This window comes from Mustela nigripes, chromosome X (assembly GCF_022355385.1).
Source record: "Mustela nigripes isolate SB6536 chromosome X, MUSNIG.SB6536, whole genome shotgun sequence".
Classification (NCBI taxonomy): Eukaryota; Metazoa; Chordata; class Mammalia; order Carnivora; family Mustelidae; genus Mustela; species Mustela nigripes.
Window position 1 is genome coordinate 37,763,520 of NC_081575.1, and position 23,377 is coordinate 37,786,896.

A 23,377-nucleotide genomic window follows, 5' to 3' on the forward strand; every position below is an offset into this window, starting at 1 on the left:
AAGGCCATGTGACCCATCTTTCTGTCCTGGGCCAATTCTTGCCCCCCTTTACTCCTGTGCATTTCGGCTATGTTCTGGGGCTCTCCCCGGGGTCACAGGATGGGTTTGGCTCCTCTGCTTTGCACATTCGCGGAGCTCCCCTTCCTCTCTCTTGCTTTCCACATCGCCGCCTGGATCTGCTCCCGCTCCTCTTGGGGCTGGGGGTCCCTGGGCAGGGGTTGGCCCAGTAATGGCACCCCCCCCTCCCCAGATAGGCAGCAGAGTCCGGGAGAGCACAAAGCACATGGGCTGTGGAATTTAACACCCAGCATCTCCTTTAGCTCAGAGACTGCTCTCTGGGTGTCTGCCCATCCACTGGGGACAGCATTACCAGCCAGGTCGGCCTTCTGCTGCAGGGATCACAGGAGGGAATGTGTGTGCAGGGATTTAGCGCCTTGCCGGGCACACGGATGTAGCCATCCTTCTACAGGTGGAGAACCGGGGGACGTGGCTCGGCCTGAGCTAGCGGTTCTGTGGCCCCAGAATTGCATGGCCCTGGCTTATTTATAGCCTGGCCCAGTGCACCTGGCGGGGCGGGGTGCTGGATGAAGCCAGCAGATGTCCCCAGAAGACAGTACCCGCCAAGAGCAAAAGACCTCCTGTGTCGCTGGTGGAAGCAGGCAGCATGCGTGGGAATTTCCGGGTGCACGGCTCCCAGGGCAGAGCTGCCCTTTGGCGGTCCACCACGGTGTGGGGCGCGAGTGGCCCCTTTGGTCTCCTTTTCAATGCAGAGGGACTTCCGAGAGGGTTCTGGGAAGGAAGCCAAGACACCTAGGTTTTCATAAATCTTTTAATGAGAGTAAATGAAGAAAACATTGTAACATTAAGTTCCATGGTCAGGGGGTCCTTTATTATTCGGGGATCTTCAACCACAGAAACACCTAAGACTAAAATTCTAGAATGCTAGGTACACAAATTAATGACCATTTATTTCCAAAGGTGACTGCAGAAACTATTTCCGTACACAATCAAAGGCTTTTATAAAACAGAGAAAACACATTACCAAATGCCCCCAGGGAAGCGGGCAAACTGGTTGTGGGGTCGGGGGTGGGCAGCACAGAGCACCTGAGAACCAGCTTGGCAAAAATAGTCCCCCTGCTGCTGTCTAGGGGGCTTGAGAAGACTGGTTCTACAGGGGGCCCCCAGGAGGGGGTATGCGGAGTGCCGGGGCGTCTGCCAGAACACAGCAGATTCACCTGGGGATGGGGGAGGAAGGAGGAGCGAGCCCAGGGCAGAGGCGTTTGCCAATTTCCTGGCAAAAATCAGACTATCGTATTCTCTCTACCACAATAACACGGATACAAACGAAGAATTCTTCATAGTACAAAACTCACACCCAAAGAAAGCCAGTTCCCAAAACAACAGCTTTGCTTGAGATGACTTTTGCTTTGCTTTGTTTCTTGCCATGAGGAGCAAACCAGTGTACAAAAAAAAAAAAAAAAAAAAGTCATAGACAAGAGCAACCACAAGTGACTAGGTTTTCCTGAGCACAGACTGGTTCACTCTATATACAGAAGAAGGCGGCTCACTCCCTCTCGCGGACTCTGCCCTGTCTGAGAGGGCAGGGCAGGGCCGGGCCTGCGGTGAGGGACCCCTCTCCACATGGGGGCCTGCTGATCTACCGAAACCAGCACCCGCATCTTGTCCCTCGTCTCCTCCCCCACTGCCCCCGCAGGCTCCCAAAGAGGACAGAGAACTCTGGATCAAAGGCAACAAATCCAGGGGGGTCTTTGTGGCCCAGAGAGGGAGAGGAAGGACTTTCTGGTACCCCCACCCCCACCATGCCCCAACACCAGTGCACAGAGATAGACTGACAGTTTGCGGTTGGTGAGGAGGAGGGGAGCTGGGCCCACACCACACAACGCTGAATTAGCAAGGAGTACGGACAGCAGAGCCCCGGCGGAGGCTAGGCTGGAGGTAGCAGACGGCCAAGTCAGCCGACCGTCCCGCTCGACCCCACCATCCTCCAAGCAGACAAATGAACCCGTTCCCGGGCCTCTGGGAAGAAGATGGGCCAGACCATATTTGGTGTATGGAACCAAATACTGGGAACAGGGATGGGGCTGTAAGCAGGCGCTATCATCTCTGCTATTCTGAGCTGCGGCCTATGCTCTCAGACACTGTCTCTCTCTCTCTCTCTCTCTCTCACACACACACACACACACACACACACACGGTGAGCTCCCCCACGCTGGCAAATGGCATCTGAAAAGTTGGCCAAGGTGGCTAAGGAACTTCCTTGGTGCCACCAGGAAAGCCCTAGGCAGGAGCTGGGAAGCCTGGGCCCCCTGGCACGGGAGGCCACCCTCCAAGGCAGGCTATCTTAGGTGGGCTCAGACCATGTCAGGTACTCGCCACACCCCAACCCCTTGAACAGAAGCTGCGGGTCCCCGTGCAGCCCGCGGACTTGGCCCCCGCTCTCTTTCCTCTGCCTGCCTGTTTCGGAGCCCCGCTGGCCCTAGGGCTCCCCCCACCAGCTCCCTCTTCCCCTGACAGGTGGAGCTGCCTCTGCCCCAGCCAGGCGCATGGCTTCTTTCCCTTCCTTCCTTCCTTCCAAGCAGCAGAGAGGACCAGCCAGAATGGGGCACCAAGCCACAGCCCAGGGAAAAGGTGAGCTTCTAGAAGCATGCCACCGCTGGAAAGACTGGGCTGACTGGCCACCCATGCCCCAAAGACAGGGAGGAAGGGCGAGCGTGCAGAGTCTCTGCACCACTGTGGCATTTGGATGCCAAGCATCCACCTACAGGACTCCGTGTTCTGGAAGGAGACAGAACGTGCCACCAGGGGCTCCTCCTGTGACATCCTTTCAACCTCTCCTTTTGTAAAGAGCCGAGGGGCACTGAGGCCTTACATGTTTTCTTATCAGTCATCCCTACACGCAGCAGCCCGGTGACCACCGGGGTGGGTCCAGCTGCTCAAGAGGGACCCCTTCTGGAGGACAACCCTATGGTGAGAGACGCTGAGACAAACTTGGCCAAGCCCTTGCGGGGAGGGAGAGGCAGAAAATGGAGTATGTCATGAGGAGCTCAAGGGGAATAAGAGTACTGGGTGTTCTCCCTCTGGCCCTTCCACGTCCTGGGAACTCATCGTCCCCTGTGCCAGCAGCCTCTGCAGCACAGCAGTTACTCCTGCAGCTGCTTCCCAGACCTCACCTTGCTCCAAGAGACTCTACTGCACCCTGTTGCCTTCTGAAGGTCTGTTTGCTCAGATCACGACCACTGAGTCACTGAAGCTCAATCTAGGTCTTTACAGTATAGTAACACCTGGAATATGGGACCCAGACCAGGACTACGAAGTTGCCTAGAGTGGGGCAGGGGATAAGCCATAAGAGGAAGTCATCGAACCACCTTTTCTGTTCTTAGGCAAACCTGTTCTTAGTTAAAACCCACAAGGAGTCAGCAAATGCCCAGCCACTGGTTCTCTCCTTGAAGCCTGTGTGACTGAGCTCAAGTCTTTGTGCCAAAGGTCTTCCTTTTGAAGCACTTGAACCTGCACTCATGATTTCTTGGTACCTCCTTTGCAACCCAGACATGGGCTGTGGGGGTGGGCCAGGTGGGCGGGGAAGCATGTGATGCCCCACCACGTGAAACAGTTCGGCATGGAATCTGGCTGCGATGATGATACATGGCCCTAGGGTAACAACACCAACAGGATCTGTATCTTCCCCCAACCCAGGATGCTGACATCGCCTGTGAAAGCACAGAATGCATGGACAGGAGCCTCTGCGGAGATGGGTTCCTGACCCAAGGATTCTCTGAGTTAAAACATCCAAAAACAAGGGAGAAAACAAATTAAAAAAAAAAACCCAAAAAGCAAAAAACCCAACTCCAGCTCACCCTTCCCTGAAGCTACCTTTTAGACAGAGAGAGAGAGAAATATTTAAGGGGTATTCAAGATTAAAATGGCATCTACTATCAAACATTCAACTAAAATGGAGCATATGCTTCAAATCACAGTTTTCTCAAGTTATCACTTCCATTGATTAATTTCTAACGTTCACCTCTGATAGGGATATGGGTCACTTTTTGGCTCCCTCGGGCAGAATTTACCCAGGGTCCTGCCTAGTAAGAGTGGTGGATATTTTCAACTTATTCACTTTGGATCTGCTATCCCAACAGCTCTCCATTCCCTTCAATGGAATCTAGCCTTGGGGCCAAAGAGTGCCCCCACCTCCCACCACAGGCAGCATCTTGGAGGGAGTGGCTGGTTGGCTGCTTGCTTTGAGTCATGAGACACCAGTGGGAAGACTCTGGCAGGTTCTATTTTGGCCACGAGCTGGGAAACCCCTTGGCTCTCGGCTTGCCGCTGGTGTAGAAACAAGGCCTCGGTCCCATTATGGTGGGGGCTGGGCTGGAGACAAATGGGGACCCCAGAGTAAGCCTGGAGGTCCCTGGCAGTGGAGAAATGAAACCCAACCCAATCTCATCACTTCAGTGCCAAGAGAACTACTGCTTGTTGTTCCCCCTCCCCTCAACCAGCTGTCATTAAAGCACCAACAAGCAGAGTGAAAACCACTGACTACCATCGCCTACATAAGGCCACTAGGAGCAGGGAGGAAGAGCCAGAGGGGAGGAGGAGGAAGAATCCAGCCCTTGGCACGATCCCCCACCCCCAGGCTCTAGGAGATGACCTGGGGGTTAGAGCTGGGGAAGGAAGTGTGGTGGAAGAAAGTGACAGAGAGGAGGGGAAAAAGAAATACACCAAACATCCTACTGCCCTCTCCCCATGATTTCATCAAGAACTGGGTGTTCTCCAAGTCAAGTCAGGACTTGCTTCCTCAGGGAGAAAAAAAAAAAAAAAAAAAGACAAGCACCTTCAGTCTATTTTCTTGGCTGGAAGCCGGAGCAAATCCAGCAGATATTTACACAAGGGCCCAGCCATGTATGAGAACAGGATGACCAGCTTCCCGTGGGTCATGGTCATGAGAGTCTGGTGTCCCGAGGCCCAGATGCGATACCAGGGGCCGTAGAATGGGTCTGAGATGGCCGGACACAGCATGTTGTTCAAATTCACTTCGGTGACCTGCAGGGACAAGGGAGGTAGAGTGAGCGTTCACCATCCTGAGGCTTTCTCTGGCTTCTGCCAGTTCAGCCATCTCTACCTAATGGGGGGCTAGACAAGGAGGGATTGACCAATCCCCACCTGTTCATGATGGGATTTCTCTGTCCTAGGGTTTTGGGGGTGGGTCAAGGCTAGAGCCCTTGGGAGGCGATGGGGGAGGCCCTCCAGTGGAAAAGCTGTTTGGCGTTGCTCAATCTTGCCTTCCCATTGGGTCCAGAGCCTGCCGTCATTCCTAAGCATCTACCACGTGCCTAGTCCCCAGAGAGGTGTCAGGGGGTGACAGAACAGTCAGTGACATGGTCCCTGCCTCCACTTATAACTGGCCACCAACTGAGTCGGTACAGGCAACCATATCGGACTTCAAACCAGACGGTGCTCACCAGGTTTCCCCCACCAGGAGATCTGGGGGAGTCCTCAGAGAAGATTTCATGAAGGAAGTGGCACCCTGAACGGACTCATGAAGGATGGATGGGGGTCATGGCGTGGAATGGAGCGAGCAGGGCCTTCCTTGTAGGAGGCACGGCCTGACCGAGGCCTGCAGGTGGGACTGAGCATGGTTTGTATGGTGACATGAGGACACGGACCCCTCTGGAATCAAGCAGTCCCAGTGGAGAGCGCTCAGAGCCAGATGTGAAAGTCATCCTGTTGCCTTCCTCAAGTGTGGGAGCATTCATGCCACTGGCCAAGAGCTCCAGCTGTCCCCCAGGCAAACCAGAACAGAGCAGAATGCCAGGGTGGGGAAGAGAAAGGGACTGCTCCTCCAGAGGCACTGGTGACCTCGGTCATGTGCCTTAGTCCGGCTAGGCCCCACGAGGCCCCACACGGCTGATGCTGCATTCATGCCGCTCGCACACAAAATCAGACACGCTGCTCCCGTCCCGAAGATGGCTGCGGCACCTGCCTTCCACAGCCCTTCCAGCCCATTCACGTTAGAGACACGTCCTCACCACCTCTTGGGGAGGCTGGCGGTTTGGTTCCATGTCTCAGAGGGGGGCCAGCTCGCTGCCCTCGACGGGGAGGTGACTCACCCAGAATGGTGGCAGAGCCGGGACTTGAACTGGGTCTCCTGACCCCCCACAGGCCCGAGTTCTTCCTCCTTCACTATGACACCAATATAGACAACCATGCACTCAGCAATGTTGGGCTCTGGATAACTCAACTACTGAGTCCAGCCTTCATCCACGCTCCGGGCGGGTCTGAACACCCCAGAATACCATGGGAGTCACCCCAACATGGCACTTCCACTGGCCACACAGCTCAGGGCCTGGAAGTCCGCCCAGAATGGACCTAAGGTTGGAAACCTCCTCTCCAGGCCCAGGCCAAGGTGGAGGTCCTGCCTTCACCCCCCAAGGGGTATGTAACAAACCACTTTCCAGCCGCGGCTCGCTGTTCGCAACCCAAAGGGCATCTTTGCCTCCCCAGGAATGAAAGAAACGGTCAATACTGTAGATTTCCGAAAACCCTTTGGAGAGGCCCAGGCCATGGTGCATAAATCAGCAACCCAGACACAACAATCTGACATCCTGGCCTTTGGCATCTTGTATTTTCGAAACAAAACGATACCCTAGCGCCAACCAGGATTATGAAGATTTATGGAGAACTCCGCACAGAGGGGAATCAGAGGGGACCAAACCAAACTTACCAGGCCCAGGATCTGTAAGATGCTGAAGTGGTAAAAGAACATGAGGCCAGTTGAGAGAAGGGCCCACCGGAAACTGCTGAGGGGCTCTGGGGTGTAAGCACCTGGAGGAAAAGGGGACACGGTGAGACTCACTTCTCCTTTGCTCCTCAAGGTTACAGATGCTGAGGCCGCAGCCACCGCTGGCCAACTGCCCCCTGTCACTACTTAGAAGATGGGCCCGCTGACATGCCGGGGCCGTTATGGAGGGAGGATTTTTTTTTTTTTTTTTTTTTTGGATGATGAAAGGAATGCATGATCGTTAGAAGAAATTTAGAAAATGTCACAGGAATGGCAATGAGATGGGGAAAATGTAGAGCAACACATCCCGGGCCCTCTACTCCCCACATGCGGCGCTGCAGGCTTGTGGGTGTGCAAGCCGACAGGACTGCCCTATGCCTCAGGAGTTGGTTTGCTTTCTTTTTTTTTCTTTTTAATTACTAATTGGAGTCTAACTGTATATATAATCACGCATCCTTCCCTTTCACACTGACTTTCGTCCTTCCCTCACGTTTCTAGAGAAAGAGCTCTTTGGGGAAGTGTGGCGGCATGGTGGTTGGAAGGGTCCACTTTCATGGGCCATGGATTTGGGCTCAAATCTAGATTCTACCACGTCTGGGCTATGTGGCCCTGGAAAAGTTGTGGAAACTCCCTAAGTCTCAGTTTTCCTGTCTGTAGAATGAGGATACCAGTCCTACCCACTCCTTAGCACTGTGGCAAGGAATAAAGGGAATAAGCTACCGGATGCTCGTGGTCTAGATTTGGGTACCATGTGAGTGTTCCACGGGTGTGAGGTGCTACCATGATCACACTTCCAACAACGACAGAATGCGCTGTATCCAACGGCTGTGTCACTTCCCAACTGTTACCCAACTCCTTCCCCCACCCCGTAACAGCAAGAATGATATATTTTCCCTCTAGCCTCCCCAGGAATGAGCCTCCCGGGAGGCTTGGATGCATTCCAGAGCTGGCAGAGCTGGAGTATGGCTTATAGGATGCTGTGGGGTGTCAGTCGGAATGGAAGGCTTGGAGATGGGGGTGCTCCAGAATGAAAGGAAGCTGGAACCCTCCATCCCAAGCAAGTAGGCGGCAACATTACACCCTGGAGTAGTATCTTCCCAAGTCAATCTTTCACTGATTCACCCATTCATTCACTAGTTATCAGGCACCTATTACATTTCCAAGCTCCGTGCTAGCCTCTGAGGTATAGGAAGATAAAGAAGACAGGCTCCCTATAATTCCAGACTCCTAGTCTGCAGGGGGAGGCAGACATGCCAATCAACAATTAGAACACAGTACAATGGCGGGATGCCTGTGTTCTGTGCCCCATTATCAAGGGAGGACAGAACTCAATTGGAGGCAGAGGAGGGGGGAGGAAGATGTAGGAACAAGGACTGCTTCTCAGTAGACGGGGCACAGAGCAATCCCAAAGGACCAATGGGACTTAACCAGGGGCCCAGGCATTCTAGAGCCAGAAGCTTGCACAAAGACAGACATGCAGACATGAGCCCTGGGTGTAAGGCAATTCAGAGAACTATGGGTAAGAGTTGGGGCCGCAGTGGAGGGTGTGGCGGGGTGGTGAGCAGGAGTAAGACTCGGATGTTGGTTGAGGGCTGGCTTGGGCTTCAGCCCATACCTGCAGGGTCATGAACCCCGATGCCACAAGGCTCAGGTAGGTAACTGGGAGAAGAAAGCCTGTGCGTGCCCCTTCTAAAGATGGCAACCACCACTCGGCTCCATCTAACCACTGCCCCACTGGAACATGTTCCCAGAGTTGCCAGTTTTTTCAGTTTTGCAAGAAGAGCCAGAAATACGAACCTGTGTGTGGAATTTCCTGATTTTTAAATGTTGGCAAATAATTCGAATGTTTTAAGAATGCTCAACGGACCAAACAAAACATGTCTTCTTGGATGGATTTCAGCACATGGATGGTGAGCTTGGAGCTCTGCTGCCAAGCCACAGGAAGGAGCAGGAAAGTGATGTGATCAGACATGTGCTTGACAAAGGTCCCGCTGGCTGGTGCAGGGGAAGGACTGGAGCAGAGAACATCGAGGCAGGGAGACGGATAAGGAGGCTGCGGCAGGAACCCAGAGAGGGAAAGGGACAGACGGCCCTCAAAGTTCATGGAGGCAGGGCTGGAGAGAAGTCGAAGGAGATCTCAGCAGATGTGAGTCATGGATGCTGGGGAGCAAGGATGAGGATGGACAAATCTAGAAAGGCCTCTAGCTTGGGCCTCGTTGGGTTGATGGTGCCATTGATTGTGATGGAGAAGAAAGGGGAAGGCAAGAGGAGGCAGAAGGCAGGGAGACGATGAAGCCAATTTCAGACATATTGAAATCAAGGCATCTGCGGAATATCCGAGTGGACACGTCTCAGTCAGTTTCACTCATCTATAAAATGGCATGCCACTGCCCACTTCATAAGGTTGTTGGGTAGAGGAGATGACTTAATTTAAGTCACGTCACACACTCACTGGAGAAGATGGGGCTGAACATCCAGATGTAGGTGTCAGCAGCACCCACTAGCTACTAAAGACACAAGGGCACACGTGGACTGGGAGAGGAAGGCCAGAGGCAGAACACCAAGGAACACCACAGGGGCAGGGTGGGGTAGGGTAGGGTAGGGTGTGGCAGGAAGGAGTGAGGTGGGGTGACTGAAGCCAGGTAGGTCTTCTGGGGGAAAAGCTCGGGCTGATTATGGGCACATGAGCCAGGCTCACAGCATCTGTAAGTCACAAGGCCCTTGGAGGGCATCAAACTCATTCTTCCAGGTTAGAGATGGAGACACCAAAGGCCAGGAGATTTGTGGTGCCACCGCCAAAGTAAGAGCAGGGTGCTGGGCTCTCAGACGCTGCCAGGCCACTCACTGCTCAGTGCCCCTGTTGCCACTTGTCCAGACCACCACCTCACCAATTCATAAGGTCTCTTTCCATGTCTGCTTTCCTCTCTGGACCAGAGCTCCACGGGGAGGGGGCCCTTGTTGAATTCGTTTCTGTGCCCCTAGCATCTAGAACAGCGCTTGGCTTGCAAAAAGGCACTGGGCTGCGCACTGAAACTTTGTGCACCTTCCTGTTTGCTGAATGAATGGGAACCAGGCACCCTGTTGTCCCCCTGGCTTCTGGGGTGTTAAGGGGAAGAGCGGACCTGTAGGACCCGTAGGCGCCTCTCAAGGCTGGACCTATTTCCCTCCATCCTCTGCTTGGCTCCCCCTAGTGGCAGCTGCGCAGCAGTGACCGGTCCCGTGGGCCACGGGGCCCCTGGAGGAAAAGGACAGGGGCGGGCAGCCAGGAAGTCCTCAGCCTCGAGGTAGCTCAGCCACCGACCTGGGGAAAGCCGGGATGAGGCCCTTTTCCTCATCATGCTCCTCCCTGTCCCGCAGGCCCTGCCACACGCTATGGGGGAGAGGCACACTCAGACACAGCCAGGGGTCCACGTTTTCACTGCCCCTTGCCCCAACCCCCACTTTCCTACAACCACTTTGGGTTACCCCATCCGCCCCACACCAGATTGTCAGTTCCATGAATGAGGGGCTGTTTCGGAATCCCCCCTTTACCTCCAGCACCTGGTACAGAGCAGGCACTCCAAAATTCAGCCCGGTGTGAGTGATCAAATGGCAGAACCCTTCCGGAGAAATCATTAAACTCTATACAACCCTTTGGCCTGGCAATCCTACGTCGAGGACTTCTGTCAAATACCTAAAGAACCCAACAGACCACCCTTATTTGCACAAAGATATTTACACCTGCGCCACCTGTAACACTGAGGACCTGGAAACAAACCAAGTGAGGAGATAAGGTGAACTCTGGCTCCTTGGTATTGTGCGACCACCATTCAAATGACAACCAAACCATGCCCGTGAGGAAAAGTCCCTGGCTGGTAGTGGCAGATGTCGAAGGCAGAACACCAAACAACATGCCAGGGATGGAAAATAGAGCTGAAGAGGTGAAAACAAAGGGCTTGGAAGTAGACAGCCCTGGGTGTAAACCCCCTGCCTCCCACCGCCTGGGGTCGGGGCAGGGGGACAGCGGTGGGGGGGGTGGTCCCTGGGGCAGATCCTGTTGCAATGCCCTCTCGGACTGTTTCCTGTATGAAGACTGGAGGTAACATCCACCTCTCAGGGCCATAACATCCACCTCTCAGGGCCTCCAAGTAGAATAAGAGATACAAAGAAGTAAACAGAGCAGCTTGCTTGGCACACAACAGGTGGCTGCTACTTTTATCATGGAGAAACCACAGCCATCCAAAATCTCCAGAAAGAAGCGATCTTCTCTGTGAAGGGCTGGGGGAGGGGGGCTTGCCTACGGTTTCCACTATCTTTTCACTGTTGTTGGTTCTTTTCATTGTACAGATAATCAAAGATTCAATTTCTCAGAAACTTAAAAAAAAAAAAAAAAAAAAGGAAAAGAAAAGAAACCAGAAAGAGAGCCAGCCAGGAAGAAAGCAAGCAAGCACCCTGAGAATAAATGATCCACCCCACATAGATATATGCAAATGGTATGCACACACACATCATTCCTTTTTTTTCTCCATATACCTGAAGGTGGCCCTTGGGATAATCCGAGTGAAAAACTAGTTTTCTTCTAAGGGAAAAGAGAAACTTAAGCACTTTTGGAAAAATTAAACACATAAAACTTTTTTTTTTTTCTACTCTAAGAAAGAAATGTGACATTTTCCTGCTAGCATCATGTATCCCAGGAGGATAGAAGCATTTCATCTCTAAAGGTGGGGGGAGCGAAGATAATAGCTTTTTCTGAAATCGATTTCTTCCAGAAGGAAGCATCACACGTGCTGGGAAAGAAGTCACCTGCACCACCAGCGGCAGCAAAGACAGCTCCCGAGAGGCCTCCTGTCCTATAATCCCACCCAGGAAGGACTTAGACCAAGGAGTTGAGGCTGGGCAGGCTGGCATCCTGTTCTCCGGTCTTTGTCCTGCTTCCTTCGACCCATTCACTTCATCCAACGCTGGGCACCAGATCCCATGGCTAGGCGGTGGGGACAAGGGGACAGAGATAGTCCCCACCCCTGATAACTGCCCGGCACTTACAAGTGAACAGTGAGGGGAATGCCTAGGTGGCCCAGTGGGTTATGTGTCCAACTCTTGATTTTGGCTCGGGTCTTGATCTCAGGGTCCTGGGATCGAGCCCTACCTCGGGCTCTGTGCTAAGTGTGGAGTCTGCTTGTCCCTCTCCCCGTGCCCCTCCGTCCACTCATGTCCTCTCTCTCTCCAACAAATAAATAAAATCTTTTACAAATAAATGAGTGAATCACGAGATGGTGTAGGCAGGTAAGCACAGGAAGTAAGGGGGCACAGAGGAAGGGTAGCTGGAGACGACAGCTGAGATGGGTTTTGAAGCAGCACAGGGAGGAGCTGGGGTCGGAGCGTGCAGGAGGGAAGGGTACTCCACGTGGTGGGTACAGCCTGCCAAGAGGTGTGGAGGCCTGACGTGGCACACTGTCTGCATGTCATCTCAAGCAGGTCTGTGTCACTGGAGTATAAAGTGGGAGGGGACACATGTCAAGGGCTGAAGCTGGAGAGACCAGCGAGTGGGGTCAGGTCATGAAGAACATCATTCGCCATGGTCAAGAACTTGGCCTTGATCCTGAACATGACGAGATGCCACTGGGAGGTTTTACACAGGGGAGTGCAGGTCAGATTTCTGTTTGGGATGGCTAGGGAGGCAGGCCAGGCAGCTTCCAAGTGTATGACTTCAGAATTGACTACAAGTCTTACTTCAGTAACTGAGTTGAATTAGGGGAAAGAGTTCAACGCGGAATGCGCTGACACCAAATTCCTATGGGTTGTCCCCGTGGAGAGCTTGGGAGAGGAATGGCATGGACAGAGCTTGGAGCAGAGAGATCAACAAGAAGAGTCCATGGACTGAGAGTCAAGTACCGATCACTGCCAGAAGAAAGTGGACCCCCTGCCCAAGAAGACAGGACTGAAGGCAAGATGAGCCCGCCAGCCACACGTGACAATTTACTCAAGAAATTAAAATAAGATAAAACTAGAAATTTGATTCCTCAGCTGTGCCAGCTGCATTTCTAAGTGCTCACATGAGTAGTGGCTACCCTACGGGGCAAGGCAGAAGCACAACATTCCCACCATTAACGAACATTCCACCAAGACCACACTTCTCTATAGAGGTAGAGACCAACACCTCCCCTGGCTTTAGTGACATGCTGGCCATGTACTCTCGGCAATAGCCATTTCAGGAAAATAGTGACATAGGAGCTAGGTGGTCAAAGCTAAAGAAGGGTTTTTTCAGGTGTACAGGAAGGGAATTCCAGGGGAAGGGAACAGGATCTGCAAAGGCACAGAGAAATCATTACTCAAATCCCCAATACTTCACTCACGTCTCTGAATGTCCCCTTCATCCTGTGGCTCACACCCACCCTACCTCTGCCCGCGAGGAGCCTGCTTCCCCTCTGGCCTTCAAAAGCAGCCTCACTGGTTTTTCTCCTTTGGCCCATGTAGGTAGGGTGGGTAACTTCTTACTTTGCACTGCTGTTCCCAGACCACGGGCCCCCCTCTTTCCCTGAAACTTTACAACCACCATCCCATACCAGCCCACTACTCTTCCCTTTTATGGCGGTCTACAAACATCTGCGTCATGGCCCTCAGTATCCCTTGAGGATGTCAGTACCTGGCTTGGTAGCACTCTCTCCAAAACCATCCCTGTCCTACTTCTTGATAATTTCCACACATGCCTGGATGAACCTTCTAGGGCCCTGGTCTCTCCGTTCCTTGCCCTCCCCCCCAACTCCTCAGTCCCCTTGTCCTCTCCAGCACATCAGCCACTCACTCCCATGCTCATGCCTGAGACCTGAGAATTGTGAAGATCTGCAACCCCCTCTAAGTCAAACATTCCTGCTTCAACTACGACTTCTTCTCTCAGGCTTACACTCTCACCCTGACCCCGACACTTTGACGCAGCCAGAATCTGTATCAGTGGGTCCCACCATCTCTCTGCTGTCTCTCGTGGCTCCTGCTTCCCTCCCTTCAGTTCACAGCGCCTGTCAGGATCATACTCATCTTGGGGGGGGGGGAGCCCAACAACCCAGCCCTGGTTAAATTCCAACGTGTTCCTCTTCCTTGCTTGCACGCACACAGCTGAATGTGTCTGGAGAAAAACAACAGCGCTGACTGTTCTCGCTTCGAATTCGTGATCACAGACCTCAAGTGCAGCCTTCGTGTTGCCAGGCAATCACGCTTTACCTCCCTTGTCCATTCACTCTCTCAGGCAACGATTTCATATGGTCTCCTCTCTTCCCAAACCTCCCATAGGGCTAGCCCATCCTCATTCTGATGATGACCTTGCCTCCTACTTCACTGAGAAAAAAAAAAAAAGAATCAGGCCAAAAACCAAACAAACAAAAAACAACCTCTTAAATCTGGGGTACCTGGGTGGCTCAGTCAGGTGTCTGCCTTCGGCTCAGGTCATGATCCTGGAGTCCTGGGACCGAGCCCCTCATAGAGCCCCCTGCTCAACAGGGAGTCTGCTTCTCCCACTGCTCCCGCTCATGTTTCTCTCTCTCTGTCTCTCTCTCTCAAATAAACACAATCTTTAAAAATTTTTTTTCTTAAAGCTCTCATGATTGCCTCTAACTACGTACCTGCCTCAATGACTGATGTGCTCTGCATTCACCCCTCTTGCCATGGATGTCCTGCCCAAGACCCCAGCCAAGGCCAGCCTTCCCCTTTGTATCCCCTAGTCAGTACAGTCAGTATCACTACAGCCGCTGCAAACACCTGACTTGGCTTCCCCTTCCGTCCCCAGCCCCTCTTTAGAGCAAAACTCCTTGAAAGATTCCTTTATACGTGGATCATCCAGTATGGCAGCTACTGGCCACGTGTGGCTACTGAGCCCTCGAGAGGTGGCTAGTGTGAACTGACATGAGCTGTTAGTGTAAAATACACACTGGGTTTCAAAGGATGTGAAATATCCTGGTAGTAATGTTATGCTGGTTACATTGGAATGAGAACATTTTGGATATACTGGGTTAAATAACATACAAGAGATGTTAAAATTAATGGCACCAGTTTCTTTAACACTTTCTGAGTGTGGCTACTAGAATATTAGATTATATTCACACTCACATCTTTTTTTTTTTTTTTTGGACAATACTTGTCCATACTTTCTGTCCACAATTCTTCTTATCCCATTCTCTCTTAACCTGCTCTAATTAGGCTTCTGCTCCTACCTCCCCCCTCCGCTCACTCCCCCCAAAACGGCTCCCAAAACGGCAGGGTCACAAATAACCTGTCCACTGCTGAATCCAACGGTCAATTCTCAGGCTTTTATCTTACACATCCTCTTGTTCTGGAAACGTTCTTCGTCTGGAGTCCAGGATACTGCTCTCCCTTCATTTTCCTCCTGCTCCACAACCGGCTTCTTCTCTGTCCTCTCTAGCAGTTTCTCCCCCTCTCTGTGATCTCTAAATGATGGAGGCTACAGAACTCGGAGGTTTTCTCTTCCCTATACGCTTTCAATCCCTGAGCAGTTTCAGCCGATCTCATGGCTTGAAGGTGATCTATGCACTGATGACTCCAACATGCACATCTCAGCCCGGACCTCTGCCTCGAATTCCAGGCTCACACATCTCACAGCTTTCTCAATACCTGCACTGGGATATGCAAATGGGCATCTCCCATTCTTGAACCCAGCTTCAGACCTTAACTCCTATGGTAGATGATTACCGTACTGGCTCCCAGTAAGTCATACCCTCCCAGTATCCACACCCTCATGGGCTCCTCTCCCACGCTGATCAGGCCACGCGACCCATGTGGCTCAGCCATGCAACTTGCTTTGACCCACGGAATTACATCAAAAAAGTTGCCAGTGGAGGTGTGATAAGCACCTGTACCCAGGAGTGTGCCTTCTTGGAATGCGGCCCTGAGAGCCCCATGCCATGAAAGGCCATGAGGATAGAGAGGGGCAGCTATCCCGACTGCTCCAGGCGAGCCCAGGCAAGACCAGTAGAAAACTATCTCAGTCAGCAAGGGCTGCCATAACAAAACACCATAGACTGGGTGGCTTAAACAACAGACGTTTCTTTTTTCAGTTCTGAAAAAAGTCTAAGATCAAGTGCACAGGCAGGTTCATGTCTAGGGAGAGCCCACTTCCTGATTCATAGGACGGCCATCTTTTTGCTGTAGCCTCACAAGGTGGGAGGGGCTAGGGAGCTCTCCCATTCATGAGGGCCCCGCCCTCATGACCTAATTGAACCCCAATTACTGCCCAAAGGCTCTATGTCCAAATACAAGCACACTGGGAGTTAGGATTTCAACATAAGAATTTGCCGGGGCTGGGGCACAAACATTTGGTCCATAACAATGAATGACCCAGTCAACCCACACAGTTGTGAAAAATAGGATATCACTGGGGTTTTTTTTGGGTACCTCTTAATCCCTCTTCACTAATTTTGCCCATTCCCCCCAAAGCCCCTTCCCTCTGGCAAGCACGAGTTTGCTCTCTGTATTTAAGAGTCTGTTTTTGTTTGTTCATCTACGTTGTTTTTTAGATTCTACATATAAATGAAATTATATGGTATTTGTCCTTTTTTGGGGCTTACTTAGTAAAATACCTTTCAGGTCCATCCATGTTGTCACAAATTGCAAGGTATCCTTTTCTTATGGCTGAGTAATATTCCACTGTGTGTGTGTGTGTGTGTGTGTGTGTGTGTGTGTGTATCTCACAGCTTCTTTATCTAGTCATCTACTGATGGATACTCGGGTCACCTCCCTACCTTGGCTATTGTCAACAATGCTGCCATAAAAACAAGAGTGTGTAGATATTTTCCAATTAGTGTTTTCAGTTTCCTCAGATAGATACCCAGTAGCGGAATTACTGGCTTGTACAGGATTTCTATTTTTAATGTCTTGAGGAACCCCCATACTGTTTTCCACAGTGGCTGCACCAGCCTGCATTCCCACTGGCAGTGTAGGAGGGTGACCTTTTCTCCCCATCCTCGCCAATACTTGCTTCTTGTCTTTGATACTAGGAATTCTGACAGGTGCGAGGTGGTACCTCACTGTGGTTGAGACGTGCATTTCCCTGATGACGCATCATACTGAGCAGCTCTTCATGGGTCTGTTGGCCATCTGGCTGTCTTCTTTGGGGAAAAAATGTCTATTCAGGTCTTTGGCCCATTTTTAATTGGATTATTTGGTCTTTTGGTGGTTAGCTGTGTAAGTTCTTCATAAATCTTGGCTACTAACCCTTTAGCAGATATGTCATTTGCAAATCTCTGCTCCCATTCAGTAAGCTGCCTTTTTGTTTTGTTGATCGCTGTCTTCAGTGTGCAAGAGCTTTTTACTTTGGTGTCATCCAATAATAAGTCAGTGCTTTAAGCCACTATGTTTTGGGATGTTTGTTACTTCCATTCCCTATCCCCCTCTCCCCAAACCAATGAACAAGAACAGAGCCTTTCTCCTAGTCTTCCTGATCTCAATTAATGGTCTTCCATCTAAGTTACTCAGGTCATAGCCTTCAAGAGTCACCCTTGACCCCTCCTTCTCTCATATCTTATATCTGATCCATCAGCAAATCCTGCTGGCTGCACCCAATGACTCTCCTCTGGCTCTCCTGTCAGTACCCCCGCCACTAGCTTCTCCTGCCTGAGTTACTGTACACATCACTTACAGGTCTTCCTGCTTCCATCCCTGTCCCCCTGTGGTCTAATTTGAGCATAGCAACTGGGTTACCCCTTTAAAAATTCATTGGGATCGTCTGAGTCCACGGCTCAAAACCCTCCAATGGCTACCCATCTCCCCAAAAGTAAACTGCCAAGTCCTTCTTGTGGTCTGTGAGGCCTTCTATATAATCTGCCCCTCATCTACAGCACCTTTCTGGCCTTGTTTCCTACAACATAACCCCTTCCTTTACATGGCTCTAGACACACGGACCTATTTGCCGTTGCTGGAATATTCTAGAAACATTCCATGTCAGGGCCTGTATACTTCTTTGCTCTTCTTGGCATATTCTTCCTCTAGGTATCTGATGGCTCAGTCCCTTGCCTTACAAACCTTCACTCAAATGTCACATTCTTAGTGATGCCTTCTCTTTAAACGAGGCTACCTCATTTAAAACTTCAGCCTCCCTAGCCATTCAGTGTCCCTGTACTCCTTAACCTGCTTTAGCTTTTCCTCTCTGACACTTAACATCATCTGACTTACTAGACACTTCACTTGATTCTTTACTGTCTCCTTCCAAGAGAATGTAAACTCCCAGAAAGCAAACATATGTGTCTGTTTGGCTCACTGTTTTATCCCCAGCAAGTGCTTGATGCAAAGTAGGGGTTCGATAAATATTTGCAGAACAAATGAAGTGAGCAGCCCCACATGTTCGAGAATTTTCGGCAGCTCAGTATCACTGGACTATCATATAGGAGGGAGGGATAAAGAGGAGATGGGAGCCGGTTCATGAAGAATTCTGTTTGCCACATTAGATATTTTGGACATTACAAATCACCTAGAGATCTTGGTAAAGGGCAGGTGCAGTGTGTCCTGGGTACAGATCTAGGGTCGGCATTTCTAACTGACTCCCGAGTGCTGCGGGCCCACAGACCACACTTTGAAGCAAGGGGCAGAGAGCTTGCGGTCTGGCTGCTGACTGAAGTAGAGTGAGGCTAGAGGCAGGGATTGAACAAGTCAGGCACGATCCAGTCCAAACTAAAAGTGGAGTACAGGGAATAAATTTGAGAAATGATCAGGAGGTCGAATTGATAGCATTTGGCCACTGACTGGATGTGGGGGAGAAGGGGGGTGAAGCGCCGATGATTCTGTGCAGATCTCGGCCCGGGGAATGAGTGGGCGATGGTACCACTCGATGGGATGGGGACCATGAGAGGAGGTGAGGCCTTGGGAATAGGGAAGAGAATGACTAACTTAGCTTCCAACAACAATGCCATCCCAAATCTTTGTGCCCTCTACACGAGACGCCTCCATTTCGAGCTTTTGCAAGGCTATGCCCCCCAGGGATGATCCCAAGATGACCACGGATATGGGATTTCCCATTCTCACCACTGAGCACAGGCCTAAGTCAGGTTCCCCTTCATCCAGGCATTTGACCAAATGAACTGCGCCTTCTAGTCTGTTTAACGTGTAAGAGGCTGTCCTGAGGTAGATGTCCAGGTGGAAGATCCATCTGGTAACCTCCTATCCTGAGGGGCTAGAGAGCCCCCTCAGGCCATGCCGCCTCTGGCTAGGCAACTTAAGGACCCCTCAAATCTCCGAGGATCCCAGTCAGCCCTCCGACAACCGACCATGGAGTGAGGACCCTGAGCTGGCAAAGTACCCAAGTGGTAGGCCCGGCCTAGCAGCTTCAGCACTGGAGTTGAGAGACCCCGGTCCCCGTGTCCACACTCATCCGTGCGGTGCAGATCAAAACCCCTCTAAGCAGCACTGCCCCACTTGCAGGGAAATTTCAGGGCCTCTCTACCCTGCAGGAGCACACAGAAAAGCCAAAGGAACATGGAGCTATTCTACACAAAAATGGTACTGAAACCCGTAACACACCACAGCGCCTTGCACACGTTACGCGGTTAGTGTCAGCAAGTAGGGGGCCACTCTTGGATCATTTGAGGCAATGAGGCCTAAGCTTCAGCCTGTATCCGAATCCCTTAAGGGAGTGGTACTCAGACTTCGGCTGGCCTCAGAAACCCCTTGAGGGCTTGATGCAAGGGAGCTTTGCAGCCACCACCCCAGGGTTTCTGACTCAGTGGGTCTGGGGTGAGACCCAGAGTCAGGAACCTGAGAATCTGTATTCCTAATAAGTTTCCCAGTTAGGCGGCAGCTGCTGCTGGTCTGGGAAGCACCCTGTGAGGACCTCTGACCTTGAGAATTTGTAGGAAAAGCAGATGTCTGGGCCCCGCCCCAGAGACCTCAGTCCAGGAGAGGGGCCCCCCAATCTGGCCCCGTCTGAGAAGCAGTGCCTCCTGGAAGCGGGTAAAATTACAATGGGAAGTACTTGCCTTAATGCTTCAAAGCATGCTTGAGCCCCAATTCCTTCCTCTTCCAGGGGGAAAATCCCATGGTCATTAGAAACTCTCCAATCCATCCCCCAGCACGAGCCTCAGCCCCTGGCCAGTTTTTCAAATTCCCCAGCCATTCCCTCACCCCATGGGCCCTGCCGGAGCCTTCAAAATCTGCCTAAGCCCAAGCCACCGAGCCTTTCCCCTGCCCTCCACCTGGCCCGCAAAGTGGAAGTGGGAAGCCAGAGACAGAGAATTTTCCCAGCACCTTAAGGCTAGTTAGTCAAGAGAGGTGGATGAGCTAATGGGCTGGGCGGGGGAGAAACAGGCAGACTGAGGTCAGTATGACCTTGGAGTCAGTTTTCAAGCCTTCACTGGCCACAGTACTCTTGTTTTAACTGTCCTAGAAACTAGCACACCGGCTGTGTCCCAACCCTCATCCTCCAAGAGGTAAGTGTAAAGCTTATCTCCAGAGACATGTGGCTTCCCGTGTAAACCTTGGGGTTCTCACACCCCAGATTCCTGAAATGTCCCCAAAGGACATCTGATCTGCTGTGCTTCAAAACACCTTTCTTACCCTGTGTCAGGCCTGAGTCCCTGGCTCCCCAATTTTGAAACAAGAGCTCCCTCTAGTGAAGTAAAAAGGGCTTTCCAAGTAGCCTGGAGGCTCCTTCATCCTGGGGGGCCCCTCCACAAGCCCCTCTGGGAGCCCCTCCAGGAGTGGGGCACAGATCCCCCTGGCAGCATGGGACACTAGTGAAACCCTCCCCAGAAGAGGGTTCTGAAGGCATAAAAGGCAAAGTGTTACAGGAGAAGCCAGTGATATGAAAACAGTCATCAAAATAGGAGAAAAAGATCTTTAACACAGTTCTCGTGTGTTTCTTCACGAATGTATTTAATGAGCTCTAGCAGCGAGTAGAACTACTACCATGATTTCAAGGCGGTGGTATCAACTTTTCTCACCCAAGTTCATGAACCCTTATTCCCTATTCATGAACCCCACGTTAAGAAGCCCTGCCTAAATAAAACCACCGCACCCACCCAACCGAAATTACCCACGGGGATGGAGAAAAGGGGAGGGAGTTCGAGAGTGGGAAACTGGGCCACCAGCCCCGTGGGTCCAAAAGCGGGGTGGGCAACTGGGCCACCAGCTCCGTGGGTCCGAAAGCGGGGTGGGCGCTCTCCTCCACCCCTCCTGCAGCCTTCTTCCCGCCAAACCATCCCACTGGAACCCCTGGAAACCTGATCCTGGTACTTCCTCGCCCTGTGGAGCCCTGGCTCTCCCCCAGGACGCTGCTCCTCCCTCGAGCTGCTCTAAGCCAAGGCTCTTCCTCTGCCTTGTCCTGTGCTCGCAGCCAGCGTGTGCGGGGAGAATGGGGGTTGGAGATCGCCCCTCTCATTACTGCTTCTGGATACTTACTCTTGTCTCCTTCTTGCAAGCTTCACCTTCTGTTTGTGACCACGGTCCTGCCCCACCCAACCTCGTCCCAGATCACTCTCACTGAGCTTACAGTTCCCCCTTTACACCAGGCCTTTTCCTGCCAGTACTGCTCTGGGGGATCTCACCCAGCACTTCTAACACCCTAACCTCCAGGTCTCCTTTACTTCCTTAACTCCACACACCTGCACCTTCATGCCACCTTGCTGCCTATAACCAGCTTCAGGGAGCACCGCTGGCCAGTCCGCCTCAGTTCTAGACCTCTGACCACAACCTCCCGTGGTTTCAGATTCCATACTCTCATTTCTACTGGGCACGAGCCCGCTCACCTCCTGGTGACCTCTGATCCCTTGATTCCGACCCCACCCCCACCCCCATCCCCATGGACGTCCTCCCCCTCTTTTCTTCCATACCATCTGCAACAGCATGACGATCACTTGAACTAGCCCCCTCAACTCCCAGTCGGGCACAGGTTGCTCTTTATCCCTGTCGTTCCACACTTCTCCCTACCCGCTCGCTAGCTCATCCCCAAGGGGTGGCCTACTAAGGGCAAGAACCTAAGAAACGGGATTGCCTGGATGGCTCAGTGGGTTAAAGCCTCTGCCTTCAGCTCAAGTCATGATCCCAGGGTCCTGGGACTGAGCCCTGCATCGGGCTCTCTGCTCGGCAGGGACCCTGTTTCCTCCTCTCTCTCTGCCTGCCTCTATGCCTACTTGTGATCTCTGCCTGCCAAATAAATAAAATCTTTAGAAAAAAAAAAAAAAGAACCCAAGAAATGGCTCAAACCACACTTTAGGAGACTGGTAGGCAGAGTCATGGTACCTTAGCAAACAGAAACCATATGAAGAGCAAATTTACATAATGGGAACAAAGTGATGGACATTATTCCTATTTTACAGATCAAGAAACTGAAGCCCAGGGAGTTCAGGAACTTCGCTATGGTCACAGGGCTCATAAGCAACAAAACCGAGGTTTAAAAGCAGGTTAGTCCAGCTTCGACAGGGCCGTATCTCAGAACTGTCTCAGCCAACAGCCAGCCGCCAGGCCTGTCCAAATTTCCTCTCGAGCTCCTCAATTCCTTTGCCTGGGCTGGGAAAAAGCTCAAGGCCGGTGTACAAACCTGGCCACTTCAGATGGTCAGGGTCCGGAACAGAAAGCTCAAGTAGGTATCTAAACCAAAGCTGCAGGCTCTAGCCTCACGGGCCAAAGCAGCCTTGCTCAGCTCATAGCAAGGTAAGCACTCTGCTTCCCGTTCTGTTATTGTTCCGTGGGTGACCTGCCCTTGGTCAGAAAACCGAAAGGAGGAAAGTGAGTGACAGGATTACCAAAACCCTGTGCCAAACCCCAAACACCCCCTACTTTCTGGATCTTCAACACCATCAATCCAACCTTGGATAGATGCTTCAAACCTGATGTTCTGTCCCTCCACGCAGGCTGCTAAGCCTTCCTGGAGAAAACACGGTCACTGTACAGACCACTGCCGTAAAACTGCAAGCAAATCTGTTTCAGGAGGGTCCCCTCCGCGCAACTCACCAAATTTCTGGAGCTACACTGTTGGGACATGGTAGCACAACCATGCCTCGGTCCTAGTTCCTGGGCTGCACTAGCCCTGTGCCCTCTGCTCGGGACCACATGGAGTGAGCAGTGACCACACTGAGCACAGCAGACCTAGACCATCTCCGTCAGCGCAGAGAATTCTATTGGACAGTGTGCGAACAGTCCAGACTTCTCTCCGGCTCCCACCTCCCGCCACGCCCCACCTCCATCCACTGCACAGCCCCTTCCCTCTCAGCAGGGGCCAGCACCTGTGGCTCCTCCCCTCCCCTGCCTCCCTAGTACCTTCAAAATACTCCCTCTCACTACCGGCCTTCACCTTAGCACCGAAATGTGCCCAGCCTTGGGCAGAGAGGAAAGGGCATGAGGGGGAAAGGAAAGGCCAGGAAAAGGCTGGGCTAAGGGGAGAGAAATTGCTCCCTTGGCTCTACAATACCCTTAACCCCTCCTCCCTGAACACCCTGCCCTTCCCTTCCCATCCCCACTTCTCCAGCGGCCTTACTTCACTAGAACTCTCTGAACAGACATGGTGCTCCTGAACCTTTCTCCTGCCTCAGGTTCCAGGACAAAAGCCTACTCCTTCTTGCAATCCCCTAACATTCCTCTTCCCTTTTCTCCTATTCACCGACTGATGTT

At 52.0% G+C, this 23,377-nt stretch overlaps 1 protein-coding gene across 2 annotated transcripts in view; it reads right to left on the bottom strand.

Annotated features, from left to right (window-relative positions):
- Positions 1–2,052: 2,052 nt before the first annotated feature.
- The window catches only part of TMEM164 (transmembrane protein 164), a 90,007-nt gene continuing 68,682 nt past the window's right edge, over positions 2,053–23,377 (bottom strand). The window contains exons 4-6 of one of the 2 annotated variants that reach the window (XM_059385351.1): positions 6,743–6,843; positions 4,853–5,061; positions 2,053–3,793 (exon numbers count right to left, since the gene is read on the bottom strand). In XM_059385351.1, coding sequence (XP_059241334.1) covers positions 4,855–5,061; positions 6,743–6,843 — 308 coding nt within the window. In that variant the 3' untranslated portion in view covers positions 2,053–3,793; positions 4,853–4,854. Of the gene's footprint in view, positions 3,794–3,928; positions 5,062–6,742; positions 6,844–23,377 lie in introns of those variants that run through there. The other variant, XM_059385350.1, reaches the window with a different exon arrangement.